We start from the raw sequence: 19,447 nt of genomic DNA, 5'->3' as shown, positions 1-19,447 counted from the left end.
GATCAGAAAAAAATTGTCGGAGTTATTAAAAAAATACTTTTGTATGGCCAAAAACGCCTTTTTACTGGGGATCTGAGTTGCTTTGGCTAACAATCTGGTAAATTGGGTCATCTATGGTATATTTTGAATGCGGTACTATATCGATATACCAAATATACCATTTGGTATATTTTGAATGCGGTACTATTTCGATATACTAAATATACCATTTGGTATATTTTAAATATTTTTGCAGTATATTCGGTATATTTTGAGAATAATACCGCAAAACATATTCATTTTATTCAAAATGGGTAGCGGGTATCTCACAGTCGAGCACACTCGACTGTACATTTCTTACTTGTTACAAGCTTTTAATAATTTGCACTTTCGTCTCTTTGCAGGTCCCGATGATATACTGAAATTTCTGGGCAACGAGAGTGTCGTGGATCACTTCAAGCTCGTCACCAAGGATGGCAACAGCCTGCTCATCGGTGCCAGGTGAGTTTACTTTTTGTCTTTTGCAACTGGAAACGCCTTGCAACCAGGGGTGTGTCTTCCCCTTCCCCCCTCTCTCTCCCTCTTTGGCTGCTCCACTCAACCCAAATCGCAAGCGCTGCGTCTGAGCTGCGGACTCTCAAGAAGCCTTTTGGCCTGCAAAACTGGCCGCCTACTTTTTCACTTTTAATTCCGCTTTGTTGTTGCTTCCTGCGACGCCTTTGTTTCATGTCGAGAGGGCGTCGGCAAAGGACCCAAAAGGAAAGTTCTCTGTTTTCCGCTGCCCCATTTTTTTTGTGTTGTTCTTCACAGAAGGCGCCGCGAATATGAGTCAAAGTTTACTCTGGCGCTGCACTTTATGAGTTTTATGCCTTTATAGAAAGTGGTTTAGACTCTGATTAAAGTTTTGTTTTTATAATTGCATTGCTCATACGCCATGGTGGCTGTCTTAAAACTTGAATTTTTTTCTATGCTACGGGCAGTTTGTTTGTAAATTGTTGAACAAATAAAACGGTTTAAGGTTTAGAAGTGGAACAATTAGTATTAAATTTGAAGGGAGCAATTGGAAGGCGGCAATGTGAAGATTATAGTTTTAGGAGATCAATAAAAGGTATGGAAAATTTGGTCACTTTTCATAGAAAGAGAAATATTTATTGCTCAAAGATAAAACAAACTTGTTTCGTATTGTAAAAGTTATAGTTGAGGAAGCAAACTTGTTGATTAATCTAAAAGGTAAAGTTGAAAAAGTTGAGCAAACTTGGTGATTAATCTTAAAATAATAGTTGAAAAAGTTGAGGATATTGGAAGGAAATATGGGAATTTATATAGCTAAAAAATATTCCACTTTAGATATTTGCTGAAAAATTAATCAAAATATTTTATGAATGTTAAGCTGAATGCCTTCGCTGCCATTGCTTTACCAATAGTGTTAGTATTAATTTTAATTATAACTAACCTTTTAATAAATAAATAATAGATTTTATGAATGTAGAAGTTTCTGGTGATAAAGGCGATATCATAGTTTACATTATTATTATATTGTAATAGTTTATAGACGAAACAATTGCCTCAAAATGTGTGTTAAAAAACTAAGAAAATTTATTGATCCCTCATCCCTCATACTATGGGTTTTGCTTTTTGTCTCCAGACCACAAGAACCCGTAAAACAAGGAACAAAACCCCCAAAAAGGATCGTCAGTATCCGAGATATGTTGTCCTACTCAGCCATCCCACTCACAAAGGGTTCAGTAGAGCATTTTTGCCAGTCATCCCTTCAAATAATCTTTAGCAAATATCCTATGAAGATCTCTTAACTCTTAAAAAATATTTTAAACAAATTTTCATTTGTTTTTTTTTTTTAACTCGTTTTAAGAAGATCTCTTGAACTCTTGAAGAAAATATTAAGGAATGTCCTTAGTTTTTTACACTCGTTTTACTTAAGATTAATTTGAGAGAATCATTAGTAAATATTCTAAGAGGATCTTTTCAACTCATAAAAGAATATTTCTCAATCTCCATAGAATCAAAATTTTTATGCTGAATTACTTCCCTTTCTCACATGAAGTTGTCCAATGATTCTCTTTCAATTCATTTGAATACTTAGTAAGCAATTAATATGAATACTTAAAGAAGTTGAAAGAAGAATTTTAATAGGTGAGGAATCAACCTCGCCTCACTTCAAAACGAACTCTAAGTAACAAAGAACCTTTTGATAACCACAAATGGATACGCTTACTTAGCAGGTGCCTTAGTTTATTCTAATGAAATTAAGGGCTGCTTAACATATTTTCCTATGTGACAAACCACATAAGCAAAAGGCGTCTTCAGTTTTTTGAGCAACTGCGATTTGCTTGGAGAAACATTGTAGAGAAAGAGAGGGAGGGAAAGAAGTCATTACGTAGACTTAATAGGTAACCAGGAAACCTTGAACACCATTCCGAAAAAGTTTTGCGTTCCCATATAAGGATTTTATGCGTAAGAATTTTCTGAATTTGGCATTAAGCTGCGCGTTGCAATCACACCGAAGGAGTGAATGGAAAGCAGAAAGCAGAAAGTCTTGACAGGCAGGCAACAGTTGAAAGTTCAAAGTTGAAGCCTTTAACAAGTTAACCTGCCTCTCGCTCTCTCTCTCTCTCTCTCTTTCTACATCTCAGGTAACTTCGTAATGTCAACTTTTTTGGGCGTATATATGTAGGTAATGTGTTTGTGTGTGTGTGTGTAAGCTTCGTCGTCAGCATTTGTTTAACATGTTTTAAATGAAACTCCGAAAATGCAGCGAAGACGAAGGCGTAGAAGAGTGCAAAATCCACATAAAGCAAACTTCAATTTACTTTTCGCACACATTGTATTTAATTTAAGTATATGAAAAGTTCGCAAGGCCAGACAGCAACTCAACATGGAGTAAGGGGGTGAAGGGGGGAGTAAGGGGTCTCCTCGTAGTCAGAGCCAGAAGCTAACGTGTGCGTGTGGTAACTTTGATTTTGCAGTGCTGGCAAAAGAAAAACAAGAAAAACGTTGAACGAAAACTTTGCAGCAGGTGCCCCCAAGATATGAAAGGTTGACAGAGTGAGAGAGAGAGGGAGAGAGGCAGTGAGTGAAAGGGGGGATGAAAGCGAGAAGAAAATGGGGCTGCTAAAGTTTGAAGCCGGGCTGAGCCTCAAGTGGTAAACTTAAAGGGTTGCCACAAGAAGCAGCAGCAACAAGACAAAAGTAAAGAACAGGGAGGAGGGGGAGGTTAAAAGAGGGAAGAGGGGGAAAGGGATAGCTGACAAAGTGTAGGAGCGTATTGTAAATTCTGTCGTTGGGCACAAAAAACCGCAAAAGATGCTTGCTGCGAATGTTGTTGCCAGGTTTATTATATGCAGACATAGACAATGGAAAACCCGACTGACTAGGGGAGTAGACTTTTCAGTCTCCACTCTCTCCCCACTCTCTCCACTCTCCACACACACACACACACATGCAAATGTGCGCCAGCTGACACACATATTAAAATGTTGCATACTTTCCGGCTCGCTTGCCCAGCACCAGACATAATAAACTTGTGTGTGTCTCGCTTTTCTACTCTGCCTCTTCTCTTCTTCTTCTATCTTTCGTCTTGTTCTTGTGTCTGTGCTTGGCAAAAGAACCCTAGGAATTTGTGCCAAAGGAATGCGTGCAGCTTGTAAGACAAGACGTCGCCACACACTTCTTCTCTCTCTCTCTCTCTCTTTCTCTCCTCTCTCCCCTCCATCACAGACCCAGCAGACAGTGCAAAACTTTCAAAAATTGCAAATAGTTTTTGGTAATTTAATATTAACACGAGTTGGCAGTCCACTTCGACTATGTACAACTCTGCCTCTCTCACTCTCTCGCTCTCTTCTCTTGCTCTCTCTCTTTGCTTTGTGTTTGTTGCGGCTTTCGCTCAGGCCACACACACTTACATACACTCACGCACGTATGTACACGCACACTCGTTGCATTTTTGGAAATGTAGCACAAAATGAATTTTCAAAGGCGCTGAGGGAAAATGTTTGGTTTGGTTTTCGCAATTAGTGCGGTTTTGTGCCATCGTTGCATTTAATATTTCCCATTGCCCCTTTTCCCCCCTTTACCCCTTTCTCCTTCTCAACTCTCGACTCGCCTCACAAACTAAAAAGTATCACACCAAACATAACTAAGCCACAGCTTGTGGCGAGCTGCTCTTAATACAAATAATAATTCCATTTTCGCAAATTAAGAGCACAAAATACTGCAAACACAATTAATAATTTGAGTGAGAAAAAATATATATTTTAAAATTCAACTTGATTTCTTGCCAATGAAATTTAATTTGCCACAGTTTTTGCTTGATTTTTCAAATTATTTTGTTTGCTCAAAAAGTTACTTGAGTATAGCAATGTTTGCTTTGAATGATATTATAGATTATGGATTAGAATAGATTATTAAAAACACGTTTAAAAAAATTTTATATAAAAGAGATGGCGATTATTCTATTCTATAAATTTAAATTTTGTTGCAATTATGTTAAACTATTATAAAAGGATTTAAATGAAATTGATGATAAATACTGAAGCATTAATATATAAAGACAGTTCTTAGATTTTACAAAGGGAAAAGTTTTAATCCAATCAATACCCAAGAACGACAGAACAATTATTTCAAAGCTAGTTGAATGTAAGGTGAAAATAATAATAATAAAAAAATATATAAACATTTTTAAGAATCTTTTCTTTATTATAATCTTCAATTTACATTTAATTTACTTTGAAATAATCGTTCAGTTGCCACTTTTCTCATCTATTATTTTCCTTCTACTCGATTGTTTTTTGCTGTTTAATGAATTAGGCAGAAAAGGAAAAGCGCGAGAAAAGCGCATTTGACATTTAAAATGCAGCCACTGTCTAACGGGATTTGCTTTTGCAGTGTTTGCTACGCTTTTTGTTCACACATAATTCATTTACGACATTTCTCTTCTTTTTTTGTGTGTCTCTCGAATGTTTAATGTTTACTCCTTGAACGCTTGTCGAGCAACAGCAAAAGCAAAAAAAAAACAACGAGAATGCAATTTACGACAGCCAACTAAAACATTTATGATTTTCTTTTTGCCATTTCCCTCGCATTTACTTGTTGTTGTAAATTTAATTACATGCATAATTTCCGGCTTGCTTATTTCGTTGGATAAACGTAATGAACGAAGTGTGTAGCGAGGCAGTGTAATGTGTGAGTGATGCCATAAAGAGAGAGAGAGAGAGAGCGGGAGAGAGCAAGAGTGTGGGTGAGGGGGGGAGGAGCATAATGAGCCAGCAAAATGCAAACACAACAGAAACGCAAGCAAACCAGAAAAAATTAAGTGAGCGCCAAACACACGCATACAAATTAGTGTTGTACTAGTATTGGTGAGCAAAGCAGCAGCAGCAGCAGCGAGTGTGTGTGTGAAGAGAGGGAGTGAGGGTGAGCAAGAGAGGAAGAGTGTGTGGGGGGAGAGCTTGTCGGCTTTTTGCTAGCTGAGTTTTTGCACGCATGAACGCATTTGTATGCTGGCTTTGTCGTTTGCCAGAGTTGCCACTTACGTGATTAATGGATTTTTAACAAGTTACACATTCCGAAAGGAGACCCAACTATACGCAAACACACACACACACAGGCACGCATACGTGCACGCACACAGGTCCACTTAGGCGAACTCTGAGAGAAAGAGCGTCAAAGTAACCAAAGAGGCAGGCAGGCAACACAAGAGCGGGGGGGCAAAGCCAAAAAGCGAGGGTTGCACACTCACCTACTCACATACGTATGCGTATGGGTGGGAGCAGGACAGCACACCCTACTAAACTAGCATGACAGGGCGGAAATGCGAATGTGACACGCGTTTTGCATGTGAAACGTCATGAACAATGTTGGCAACAGAGAGAGCAGCGGGGAAAAGAGAGTGTAGAGGCAAAAGCAAAAGCAACAGCAACAAAAAAACAGAGCAACAGCAACAGTAGAAATGAAATGATGGGAAAACGGAAAGTAAAAGAAAAGCAAAATAAGCAAACGAACGAATAAGTTGCCCTACCTTTAACATATTCACATTCACACACACACACACACTCGAGTCTGTCAGGTAACCCAGGCAGCAGCAGCATTCACTCTTTCTCTGCTCTCGCTATGCAAAGTCAAAGTGAATTTGTTAAGTTGCCAAAAACAGCAGCTAACGCGATAGGGAGCAATGTTCTCAAAAGCAGAATGGCTGAGAAAACAGGCCACAAATTTGTGCAGGTAATCAGGTTTTTGCCATCTCCCACACATTTCTATTTGTACATTGAGTCCAATTTAATCATGCCCAAATTGATTGAATACGCAGCACAAGTGGAAAGAGTTAAGTAAGAAATCTTTAGATGTTCAAAATGCAAATTTAAAAGGAGAAACTTTGGCAAATTCACAAATTTTAGTAAAGTTAATACAAAGAAATTTAAATGTAAATTTAAAGTAACTAAAAAGCAATGCTAAGTATGAAGTAATATATTTTGCTATCTACAAATTTGAAATTGAGTTTATATTGAATAAAACTATTTCATAAATTAAAAAAAAGTATTTAGTATTAGTATTAGTATTTACAAATTTTAAAAAAGTGTGAAAAAAAGATTTGAACATCTCTCCCCGACGGGGAATTGAACCCCGGTCTCCCGCGTGACAGGCGGGGATACTAACCACTATACTATCGAGGATGTTGATCATCGCCTCGACTAAAAGCAAACTTCTAAATATAGCTCGCATATCACGCAAAGAATATTTCTAAGCTGAAATTAGAATGAATTCATTTATTTTTAACTTTTTTCGATGGTTCACATTATGGTGCTAATCCAAAATGTAAATTCATTTTGCTTAGTTCTAATTCTTCGAATGTGCTACGGATAACTTTTTATTTTTGTTAAATATTTTTATGCATTATTAATTTTTCATCACTATAGAACAAGCAATGAATTCTTTTATTAATTTTTTTTATCACATTAGAACAAACATTCCATTAATTTCTACCATTTCCACTGCATTTGTAGCTATTGATGCTGCACTAGCGCCATCTAGCGTCTATATTCAGTTAGCATTGTGTGTGGATAGATTCTAACTAGAATATTTTCGGCTACTCACATTGCACAATGCATTGTGCTGCTAATTAATAATTTCGCTTAGCATCTCATAAAATTCGTCACAATATGCAATTCTTATTTTTTCAATATTATCACTAAAGAAAAAACATTGCATTATTTGTCACTATTTCCACTATTTTTATACATAGTTATTGATGCCGAGCTCGCGCCACCTAGCGTTCATGGTCATCTGGAATTGTATGTGAATTAAATTCTAATTGGAATGTATTGCGATTCAGAATTGATATCAACATTACTTTCAATTGCTTAGCAATATTTTCTCTTACAAACCACACGGAGAGTAATTGAGTCGTCGCAAACTGTTGAAATATCAAATATAAATTGAGTGACAAACATAACGAGCTCATTTTGATATTATAGCTAGAACTGCACTTTTTAATTATGGGCAAAACTTCTGCTGCGCAATGTCAAACTCCAGTTGGAATGGCAAAAGTTTTTCGGGCAAGGAAATGCAATCTAATTGTCGACGTCAACGTAAACGTCTCAGTGCTAAGTATCATCGTTGTCCTTGTCGTTGTCATCAGCATTTGCAGTAGTCGCTTTAATCCTTCATTTCCCGTCTCACTCATTTATGCAAATCAGTTGAAGAAGGCTTTTTCCTGTCCAAAAATAGAAAAAGGAAAAAGATTTTCTCATTTTCCTGCCACTTGACTTCGACCTGGAAGCCACTCGACTAACTCGACTGGCTGGCAAATAATCGCTATCGAGTCGTAATCGTAATCGTAATCGTAATTCAGCGTTAAATTTGTTATTCACGGATTTCGTCGTTTGTCTTTATCTGATCTATTTTCGAGGGCTTTGCCACATGGAAATTGGGTTAACACATTAAGTCGACATATTCTATGTGTGTGTGTTGTGTGTGTCTGCCGCAATGTGCCGCCAGCTGTTGTCGTTCCCCCTTTCCCCTCTCTCCCTCTCTCAGTTAGCAATCGAATGAATGGCGACAAAGGCGGAAATAAAATGGCTAAACGAAAAAAACCATTTCAACGTTAGTCACTCTCTCTCTCTGTCTCCCTCTTCTCCCTCTCTCTTTCACTCTCTGGCATATGTCGGCCTATCTTTTTGGCTTTTAACGTCTTTTTCAGTGTGCAACGAGCCTGCTGCACAGTGGCACCAAATTGATCAATATTGATTCATTTACAGTCTCTAGATAACTCACCTACACTGAAAGAAAAAACGTGCTAAAATCAAGAATGCAATTTTGAATGAAAATTGTTTGAATATTTAGCCTTTAATCAAGATCTACATTCTAAAAAATCTCTAGATTGCCCTACATTGAAATTCAATATTATAATCTTTTTGCAAAAATGGAAAAAGCCTTAAAAATTTAACCAAGAAAGTAAATCTTAAAACAAATTCAAACAATCTTAAGTTTAGATTGCTTAAAACAAAACATTCAAAAAAGTAGATTCTAATTTCAAAGGAAGGGAATTCCAAAACATGAAGAGACCAAAAAAAATTCTTTTTTTTCACGATTAAACATTTTTATTATCTAGATTTGCAATCTTCGTTTTAATTTAGAGTAAAACATTCCTAAAGCAACGTTTTAATCTTCAAATAATATCTTTTTAATCTTAAAATTGAAATTTAGCATAAAAATCTTTATTGAAGATTTTTGCAACCTAAAAATCTTATTTCAAAATTCTTTTTTTGTTTTTAAGATCGACAAAATCTTAAATTAGGATTTGCAATTTACTTTCCAATTTAGAATAAAACATTCTTGAATAAGTTTTTAATCTTAAAATGCAAATTTGTCATATACATTTTGATTGAAGATTGCTTTTTTTGTTAAGATCGAAAAAGTTTAAAATCAAAATTCGCAAATTACTTTTCGTTCCACATTTTTTCTCTCTGTATAAAACAGATGCACTCAAAATTCACCACGATAAAATTCACTTCAAATTGGAAATATCACTTTGTATGCAATATATTTTTAATTTCCTCTTGCGATCCACTGTGCAGTGTTTTGGGCAATTCAATTTGCTGCATGCAATTTTCCTTTGGCGTGGCGCAAATTCGTTTACACACACACACACAGAGACACAGGGAAAGTGGCACACACGTCGTATGCTCGATTTTGTTGCGTCCATCTTTTATTTCATTTTCATTTCATTTCATTCGTTCGCTCTTTCGCTTGCCTTTGTGCAACTGTGCAACAATCATTTTTGCGCCACAAATTCATTTCCGTTCGCCTTTATGTGTGTGTGTGTGTCTGTGTGTGCACAACAATCGCCAGCTAATTTGCAGCGATTTATACGCGCTTTTATGTGACTCTCTCTCTCACACTCTCTTTCTCGCTCTCTCTTTCTCTCTGTGTGTTGCATACCTCATGGAACTCGCGGCTAGCCAAAATGAATTTTTAGTGGAATTTTATCAAGGCGCCTCACTCGCTGAGTTTTCTCCTCGGGCCTTGGCTGATTTTAATCTGCAACGCAATGCACACTCTCTGCTTCCCTCTCTTTCCCTCTCTCTTTCCCTCTTTCTCTTTCTTTTTCGCTTTTTTGCTCGCTCTCGTCTTGATTGCAGATTGTAGATTGAATTGTGAAACAAATGTCCTTCCACACGCTACCGCTTCTCTTCCTCTTTCCCCTCTTCTCCTCTTCCTCCTTCTTCTCCATCTAGACTAACAATAGCAGGCGTTGCAAGAAGAGGCTTCCATTGTTGCCACACTATGCGCTATTGCCTACTGGGCATTGTTTAGCTTTATTCATTCTCTGATACCTTGCCACTCGACAGCTGAAAGCGAAAGACAGAAAGAGAGAGAGAGAGAGAGGACGATGGCAATTTTTAGACGAAAGTGTCAGCACAATGGAGCATCAATGATGTCAGTGGGGCCTCTTAAAGCATTCTGGATAATGCCAGTTCATGTATATAGTAATATATAATATATATATATTGTATATAAAAGCAGCACAATGTGTGCAATACAATTTTCTATGGCTGCCTTGGCAACTCTGTGTCATGCGATAACTTTGCCATCTCTAGCTAACAATTACTGTCATCTCTAGCAGCTCATATAGCTGTCTTCTTTTCACAACAGCAAATTTGTGTAGATGGCTTTGATCCTATTATATTGCAAATTGCAGCGGAGAAATTAGTGTTGAATTGAAATTACTTTGTCAAAGGATTTTTAAGTTACGATTTTATGAAATTTAGCTGATATTTTCAAACACTAATAACAAAGAAGTAATCTTCTTTCTTTTTCTTGAACTCCAATAATATCTTTTGTTAATTATAATAGGCTGATGTATAATGAAAGATTACAACTTCTACCGAAAGGGTAGTTTTACTTTAGATAAATTATAACTAATTATAGTTCAATTTTCTTAACTGCTGTTATCTTTTTCTTTAGAAAAATTTTTAACTTATTAAAGTTACATTTTTCTTATTCTAATATGATATATCTTTAGTGAAGAAGCGAGCCAATAACATTTATTATAATGCTGATTTGTGATTCACTTGTTATTATTGATTTAGGTATATAATTTCTATCCATAATCAACCATTTCCTAACAAAGGTTCTCATTTTCTTTAGCTTTCTTTCTGTGCTATAATAGTTGTTTCGCTCTCTCCTGTGCACTATGTCATAAATTAATCTCTCAAGATAGTCATACTTTTTATATGATATATCATTAGTGAAGACTTAAAGAAATGGAATTTATGATAATGTGTGTGTAATGATTTGTGATTTTGTAGATAACTTCATATTTGATTTAGATAAAAAATTACTATCCAAGGTTCTCATTTTCTTTAGATATCGTTGTCTTCTTTTTTACTGATACTATAGCTGTCCCTCTCTTTCCAATGCACTTCCTCTTAAATTACTCTCTCAAGAGCGTAAAATGTCAGAGAGAATTTTGAATCACTTTAATGGGGATGCAGCTTTCTTCAACTTGTCAATCGATATATGAAATGCACATTGTTTGTTTGGCCAAAGAAAACTCGTTATGTTCTTGGTGAAAAAGTCGATTGAACATGTTAAACTAATTAGTGTGGCTTGCAGTCACATCCGAGACATGAGATGATGAATTATTCGCATGCTGGGCTCAAAATTTCCTTTGTCGTTTTATGCAAATGCCAGCAAAACTTTTTGGTAATAATAATAATAATAATAATAGCAGCTTGAGGCATTACTTAGCATAGCACAAAAGGGGAGAAAAGAGCATCATCAGAGCTTCATTGTTATAAGTAATTAATATTGCATTCATTAGGCAAATTGAATTTGCGACGAAGACGACGACGAGCAAAAGGGACAAGTTTTTGGTCTCTCTCTCTTAACTGGTGCCGAATTTTGATGCTTAAAATATGCAAACGTTTTGCAAATGATACGAGAAATCAGAAATCTAGCAGAGGTGAAGCTGGAAAGCAGCCTTTGATGCGACTAAAAGCTCTCTTTTTGGGGGGGAAATGCGACCAAAGCCTGACAAATTGGAAATGAGTGACCTGTAGCTAATATTTTATGTAGCCAAAAGAGAGGAGGAGGAAAAGAGGTGAGTTTAGAGAAGAGTTTGGGGTAATTGACTCACTGAGTGCGCTGTACTTGGACTTTTAATCATGCTTATGAATCGGAATAGGAATAGGAATAGGAATAGGAAAGGGAATGGGAATGGGAATGGGAATAGGACTAGGAAGAGGACTAGGAATAGGAATGGGAATAGGAATGGGATTGGGAGGAGGAATAGGAGTAGGAATGGGAATAGGAGAGTAACAGGCAACTGAATGCTGGACTGGACTCCAGGCAAAAGCAATTCGCTTTGTCATGTTGCCGGCGGTCAGTCGAGAGGGAGAGAGAGAGAGAGAGAGAGAGATGGTGACACATATGGCCAGAGGTGAGCTTGGAGCATGCTGGCGATGCCCGATGCCCGATGCCGAATGCCAAATGTTCACATCTCAACCTCCAGCTCAGAGCTGCATTCTCTGTCCAGACTCTAGCTGAAGCTGAAGCTGAAGCTGGAAACTCCTCGCATTCACATTTTGCTTTTTGGCATTTGACAGTTTGGACATTTTCTGCTTGCATTGAGTGCTGACGAGGGAATCACAAATGGAATGAGAAAGCAAAGGCAAAATACGTGAGAGGAGAGAGCAGAGGTAGAGCAGAGGAAGGCTCAAAAGAAAAACGTCGGTCAATAACATGAAATTCAAACCGTCAATTCGATGCATGCCAAAACAGAAGCATTCCAACTCGGTGGGGGAGACGGGTTCAGAGGGTGACCAATGGCACTGACAGCTAGGCGAATGAATGCATCAGTTGGAAGCAAGTGGCAACGCTGCTCTAGAACGAGAGTGATGTGACTGACTGGGAGATACCCTGGAGTTAATTGGTATATGAAATGCATAAACTTTCAGTTAATGAATAATTTATATTATTATAGAAAGCAAATGAAATGCAATTTAGAATGACAAAGTAGTAAATTTAGTGGCAACGCTGTGTTAGAAAGGGACAGAGATTAAGTGGTAACACTGCCCTAGAATGCGACAGACAGACATGACAAGCAGATACCCTGCAATTTGTTGCTCGAAATGAAATGCATAAGTTTTTAGATGAGGAATAATTTGTATTATTATGCAAAAGTCGTAGAAGTGTAACTTAGAATGACACTGGACTAAATTAAGTGGCAACACTTTACCTAAAACTGGTTGGCCAATATATTTAGAGTAAATGTAATAATTACTACTGATGAATTAGATATTTAGAATTTAAAATTTAATAGAAAATAAAAAAAAAATATACAGTTGGAACAATAAAAAGGTGGCAACATTAATAACAAAATTGCTCTTTCTAACAAATACTTAAAAGTCATAGTACAAAAACTATATAAATTAAAAAAACATTCTTTAAGATTCTACTAAATAGGGAACAAGATTGAAAAGAAAGGACATTAAGTGAAACTGCATTGGGGTAATAGAATAGGTGACAACTCTGTTAACTAATCGCTGCTAATAAGAACGGGAAATGTATATGTTATAAAGCTGGAATAATAAAAAGGTGGCAAGGCTAATAGTACAATTAATTTTTTTTAATAATATCCAAAAGTCAATTTACAAAGAGTGTATTTATTGATCACATTCCTAGAGATTTTACTAGATAGGACTCAAGATTAAAAAGAAAAGTTAAGTAAAATAGCTTTGGGATAATAAAAAAGGTGGCAACACTGTTGACTAATCGCTGCTAATAAGAACGGGAAATGGATATGTCAGCTAGGCAAGACAGAAATGCCTTGATAATGTTTGTGCATTGACTGCAACGGCACGAAGGAGAAACAGAATGATGGGAGAAGAGTTAGGGAAACAAAAGGAGTCAATGCCAAGTCACATTTTACTTTGTCCAGCTGCCGAGCAACACATGAGGCAAAGCACATGAGGCGTTGCCATATGGAGGCAAAAATTATGCTTGATTTGCATAGCTTTTGGCCATGCAGAAAAGCCATTTACCGTTATGTCAGCCCGAGGCAAGCGCCTCGAGCTCGAGTTGGAGTTGGAGTTGGTCGTCAAACGTGTGGAAAGAGCAAGCAGTGCAGGAAAAGGGAAGCAGTGGGGAAGGGAACAATTCAGTAGGGAACAAATCGAACAAAGGCTGTCAAATCGCATGTGCCCGACCAAAGTCAATTTCTTTTCAAGTCGAAGAAGGAAGAAGAAGAGGAGAAAGCGAGGTGTTTGGGATGCTGAGGCTGAAATGCTTTCAGCCTGTGTGTGCAACTGCTGCCAAAGTAGCGCAAAGTTTGATGACGTGTGACATTGAAAGTTGACTGGCAATGGCAGAGTTGAGTTTCAGACCGGGATTGGGATTGGCATTGACTGCCAGCTTTCAGCTTTCAGCTTGCTTCTCACAGTTTGCCATGAATCACATTCGCAAAGTGCCGCAATTTGCCATCTCAATTGCAAGCGAATCGATTGCAACACGTGCACCAAACGAAAAAAAAATAGGTGAGAAATTCATGGCAGGCAAACACAACTTGCAACTTGGCTTTTGTGGCAAGTGGCAAGCAACTCGGAGAGCGAGATTTGTCACTGAGTTTGTCAACTGCATTCGGAGTTATTTTGTTTGCAAAAAAAAAAACTTTTGCTAATCGAATTGCGAGCAAGATTTCAACTTTCAAATTTTGGTCAACAAAACTTTAGTTTGCGAAGCGAAGCTAATCTGTGTGGCTTTTATAATTGGCCAAAAGAAAAGTAAGCTCAAAATGCGGGAAATATTTTAAAGAACAATGTGAATTATTAATGAAATAAAAAGCAGAAAGATTTGCTTCACAAATTTAAAATATTATATATTGAAGGAGGCATAGGATTGAATAAGAGTGTTTTAAATGTCTTTTCGTAACTCGAGCGTCCGTTTTATTTCGCTTATCGATCAAGACTAGAGGTGGAGTACAATATAGACGATACTATCGACCCACAATCGATAGATGCAGGCACTTTCGATAGTGGCCCGAGTACTGGTAGTATTTCAAAAGGTCAAACGATAAAAAACTTTTAATATTATATAAGCAGCAAATCAAAATATGTATGTCGAGCGTCAATTGATGACACTATTGACACTATCGATAGCTCAAAATGGACTATCGTCGAATATCGATGGCAGCCACTATCGATAGTTTTCCATTTCTAATCAAGATTGACCACTTCGCTCAAATTTTGTTTTAGGAAGTACAGAGAATAACAAAGAGAGCAAAACTAACATCCCGAAAGAGAGAGATGAGAGAGTTGTTAGAATAACCGAGAGAGCTTAAAGTGAATATGTGTGTGTGTGTGTTACACATACAACACTTGTTCTTCTACAATATTACTGAGATTTTCTTTACTGAATTTGAAATACATTTTCCCAATGAAACTTTCACTCGAATTACAGTAAAATATGGCAAAGAAAATTGTAATTGACATGCCATTTTTTCTGTAACTCGAATATGCAATTATTTGTTAAGTTTAGATTACAAACAAATTGCTGAACATGCTGTTAAAAAATGTATTTTATATAGTACATAATGCAGTGCTTATTTTTTGTATTGGCCTGTGGCTAATAAATAATCTATAAGTGGCATAACAAATAAATTATCAACATTATTCAAATGGCGCTAATGATGCTTAAATTTCTCTGCCAAGAAAGAAAAAACACACACACACACATACACACATAATGTGCCATTTTTTTTGCTCTCGTCAAGATGTGACAATGGCAGAAGCAAAAGCGAAAGCAACAACAGAGAAAAAAAATGAAAAAATATGAAAATTAATCAGATTTGGAGGGCGAAGAAAAAATGCATAATTTATATTCATCGTATTTGGATGCCATGCACAGACACAGACGCAGAGTGTAATAAATATGGCAGTGCATAATAAATTTCGCATTTTATTGGCCACACGCGAAGCAAAAGCAAAAGCAGAAGCAGATAACTCTGTGTTGGGATAATGATGAGCAAAACGCGTTGGATACATTTCCAAGGTCATTCTATATGCGAGGGTGCTTCTTCTTCTTCTTACTCTTCTCCTTCTTCTTCTTTCGATTTCGCTTCATTCGCCTTGAGGGAGGCTGTGACTAGATTTGCGACGTCAACGCGTCGTAAGAGCAATTTGCATGTTTCGCTATGACTGTTGCTTCTCTCTTCTATCTCCTCTCTTCACTTTTCACTCTCTTTGTTGTTCAATGCTGTGTTTTGTCTACTTGATACTTTTATTTTTTTTGTTTGTGGGTCAAACCACAAAATGGCGGCGTATTTTATTTGTTTTTGGGATGCCGCAAGGTTGCCTCAATCTATTTTATGGCATCTTTCATTGCCTTTACTTCGCTTGCTCACTCTTCCTCTCTCTCCTTTGCCCTTCGCCCTTTGTCGTGCAGTTTTAACGTCTTTGAAAGCCCGTCAACCACAATGCCGTTATTTATGTGCATGTGGCTTTTGTTTTGCTGCTCTTTGCAAACATTTCAAACATGAAAAGGGTCCAAGAAATGTTTCGAGACGCGAAAACAAAGTAATGAAAACGATGACTTGCTTCACATTATTTGAAAATTATGGCAAAATCATGTGAATGGGTCACAAAATGTGTCGGAATAAAATATATATTTATGTATATTCATTTCTTCATTTTTATAAAAATTGTTAAAGTTGGCTTTTGAAATGCCATTCCAATTTAAATATTTAAAAATTTGAATTACGCCCATTTCCCCATAATAGATCCATAAATACTTGAATTCACAGGATTGCAAAAATGTGTTCGTATGTGTGTGTGTGTGCGATAACTAGGCAAATCAGGCAAATACTGTGAGCACTTCGACCATCGAAATGCAACGAGGCATTTGATGTTGCAAATATCTGCGGTCTGTCGATGATTCGTGGTTTTCTGTGGACCATGGATAAATCGCCCGATATTTTGCACATTTTATTCGAATGCATAAAGTGCATTTGCATAACACTCGCCAGCTAAACGGATTAATTGCATCGCCAAATAAAATATGGAAAAGAGCGGATGAAATTCAATTAAATGCAGTCTATAAACTCTAATGCTATTGCAGCTATCGACAACTCTGCTTTAGTTGGCTTACGTGTGTAGTCACTAACGTAAACTTCTTTACGTATACGTGAATTGCGTTTAAGTTACAAAAGTTGAACAACTGCAATGCAGCTAAATGCGCATCACTAACAGCATCATCAACAACAACAACAACACAACATGTGCAAAGCAGTGAAAATCCTACATAATCGTTGCCTCGTTGCACTGCTTGCAGGCACAACAACAACAACAACTACAGCCACTACAATGCACCGCTGCCTGCCGTGTGTAAAATATTTATGAGCGCGGTTTTTACGCCAAATGCGTTCTATATATGAACCATGCACTCCACACCTCCCTCTCACTCTTTTTCACCTCTCTGGCGCTCGTTCACCCGTTCATTCGCTGTAGGGTTTATTCCACACACTCTCTTTGCCTGCCTGCATTTATCTTTATCGCTGCACTGCTCTGCCCTTGGGCTGCTGTTTAGCTGTGCTCTTCTGGCAAAGTGCGTAAATATCATTGCATTAGTATGTTTGTGTGCGTTAAGCAGTCTTCCCAACTGGGGCACAATGTGCACTTCTAGTTGTGTTTGTTCTGCTGGTCCGTTTTAAAGAGTAATGTCGATAATAGCATATATTTAGTTATGTTATACAAATTAGGAGAGTAGAATTATTATTATTACTACATTCACTATTTATTATGAACTTGGTTGTGATGTTTAATTCTGTTATCGCTCTGGCGTAGTTTTGTCTTCACACATGTTAAGAGTATGAATTTCACAACATGCGAAGAGAGTTGCAACTAATGATGACCAGCAAAAATGCTTGACAAGCCCCTGCTATAAAAAGACGCTAGGGTTATCTCTTAAACTTAGTCGACGCTCTTAACTTCCAAGTGAAACATTATGGATTTGTACTACGCACATGCTTCGCCGCCTTGCCGAGCTGTTCTTATGGCAGCCAAAGCTCTGGGCATTGAGTTTAACTTAAAGCGCATAAGTCTCACAGCTGGTGACACTCTTAAACCAGAGTTCTTAGCGATCAATCCACAACACACCATTCCTACTTTGGTGGACAATGGTTTTGTTCTATGGGAATCGCGTGCTATTCTCGTTTATCTGGTGCAGAAGTACGGCAAAGACGATTCCCTGTACCCCAAAGAAATTCAGCAGCAGGCGTTGGTCAATCAGCGATTGCATTTCGATTGTAGTGTCTTGATGAAATCCTTCACCGACTATTATGTGCCTCAATTTCGCTTTAAGCAGCCAGCTGATCCCGAGCAATACAAGAAAGTGGAGGCGGCTTTTGATTTCCTCAACACTTTCTTGGAAAATGAGCTTTATGCCGCTGGTGACCTTCTAACTATTGCTGATATATCATTGCTGGCTACTGTCTCCACATTCGAGACTATGAAGTTTAAGATCAGCGAATATCCTAATGTAGATAAATGGTATACAAATGCAAAGAGAGTTGTGCCTGGTTGGGCGGAGAACTGGGAAAGTCTGCTGCAAGCAATTGCCATTATGAAACCACAGCAATAATCTCTTAAAATTACAGCTTAATATTTATTTTAGTCTTAATTTTCACCATACAATAAAAAATGTGCCAACAACTATCTCTTAGCTTGATCTTATCATTTATATTCTATTGATTAAACTTGTCAAACATTGTCGCTGCTATATAAAAATCTTATTACAAATTCAAGAGAGTTGTTGAGTCATGTTGTTATCTACAAGTATTCTCTTTAAGTTGAAAAGCAGTAAAACCACTTTAAGCTCTACTATGTGTGTGTGTTTGTCGTTGCTTCCCTTTCGCTCCCACTTTTTTTTTCCGTTTAATGCTTTTTTGGCACTCAACGTTAAAGCGCCACCTGCAGCGTGCTTTTGTTACCACTCCACTTGTATGCTAATTTCGCTCAGCACATTTTATATTTATACGCAGCTGACAACAACAAAAGTGTAAACTGCAGCGAACAAACTTAACTGTAAAACCACAGGGTTGCATTCGAGCTCGCATCGTTTGAAGCTGGGTTTTGCTGTCGCCAGTCGTTGCTGTCGTTTGCATCGTAGTTGTTGTTCTTGTTTCGCTGTTGTCATAATTAAAACGCGCTGCATAATTGCCAAACAATGGCAAGTGAAAAGAGTGAGTGCGAGAAGGAGAGTTTGTGTTGTGCTATGTTGTGCTGTGCTGTGCTGTGCTGTGCTGTGCTGTGATGTGCAGTGTGTGCTTTTTCCCCTGCGGCCGGGTTGGTACATTGGGCGCATTGCAATCACATGCATTTATTCGACTGCCTAACAAAGTGGACAATGTGCAATTTTTTCTCCACGCGCTGTTTGCCTTGGTCACGCCACCACATATTCACGCAAACACGCATACACACACACACACATGGAGTGTCACATTTTGGTAACGTCAGTGGATAACATTGCAATGGCAGAGCGCCAACAAAGCTCTTAAACATTGTTGCACTGCTTGTCACACATAGAGGGCGCTTCAATAAACATGTGCACAGTACTAAATTGCCAAAGGTAAGCACGAAAAGAGCGAGATGGAGAAAGAGAGACAGAAAGAGTGCAAAGTGCAATCAGAAGCTGCTTGAGAGACTTTTAAATGCGGCGAGCAAGCCACTCTAATTACTTTCACTTCATCTCGCTCTAGCACACACGCTATCATCCATTCCCTTTTTTCCCTATCTTTTGCTGTACTTCGCTTTGCTGTTTTCAAATTGAAACTTGAAGAGCGAAAAGGGTCTCTTAATATTATCACAACTGCTTGGCATAACGGAACTTTGTTACCGATAGAAGCAGAATGGAGAGAGAGATTCACATTTAACCGCATCATTTGGCCATACCCCCTCTC

At 37.6% G+C, this 19,447-nt stretch overlaps 2 protein-coding genes and 1 non-coding gene across 3 annotated transcripts in view; 2 read left to right on the top strand and 1 right to left on the bottom strand.

Annotated features, from left to right (window-relative positions):
- LOC117563887 (semaphorin-1A) overlaps positions 1-19,447 on the top strand; it is a 217,539-nt gene that overhangs the window by 135,699 nt on the left and 62,393 nt on the right. The window contains 1 exon segment of the mRNA XM_034242445.2: positions 384-480. Within this exon segment, the coding sequence (XP_034098336.1) occupies positions 384-480 (97 nt within the window).
- On the bottom strand, positions 6,594-6,665 carry Trnad-guc (transfer RNA aspartic acid (anticodon GUC)). The gene has a single exon. It is a non-coding gene; the product is annotated as a tRNA-Asp (tRNA).
- On the top strand, positions 17,494-18,129 carry LOC117563890 (glutathione S-transferase 1-1-like). Its single transcript, XM_034242451.2, has one exon. The coding sequence runs from the start codon at positions 17,494-17,496 to the stop codon at positions 18,127-18,129; it is 636 nt and encodes a 211-aa protein (XP_034098342.1).

The sequence above is a fragment of the Drosophila albomicans genome, chromosome 2L, assembly GCF_009650485.2.
Source record: "Drosophila albomicans strain 15112-1751.03 chromosome 2L, ASM965048v2, whole genome shotgun sequence".
Lineage (NCBI taxonomy): Eukaryota > Metazoa > Arthropoda > Insecta > Diptera > Drosophilidae > Drosophila > Drosophila albomicans.
Note: the sequence above shows the minus strand (reverse complement) of the source record. Positions and strands in the feature narration are given on the sequence as shown.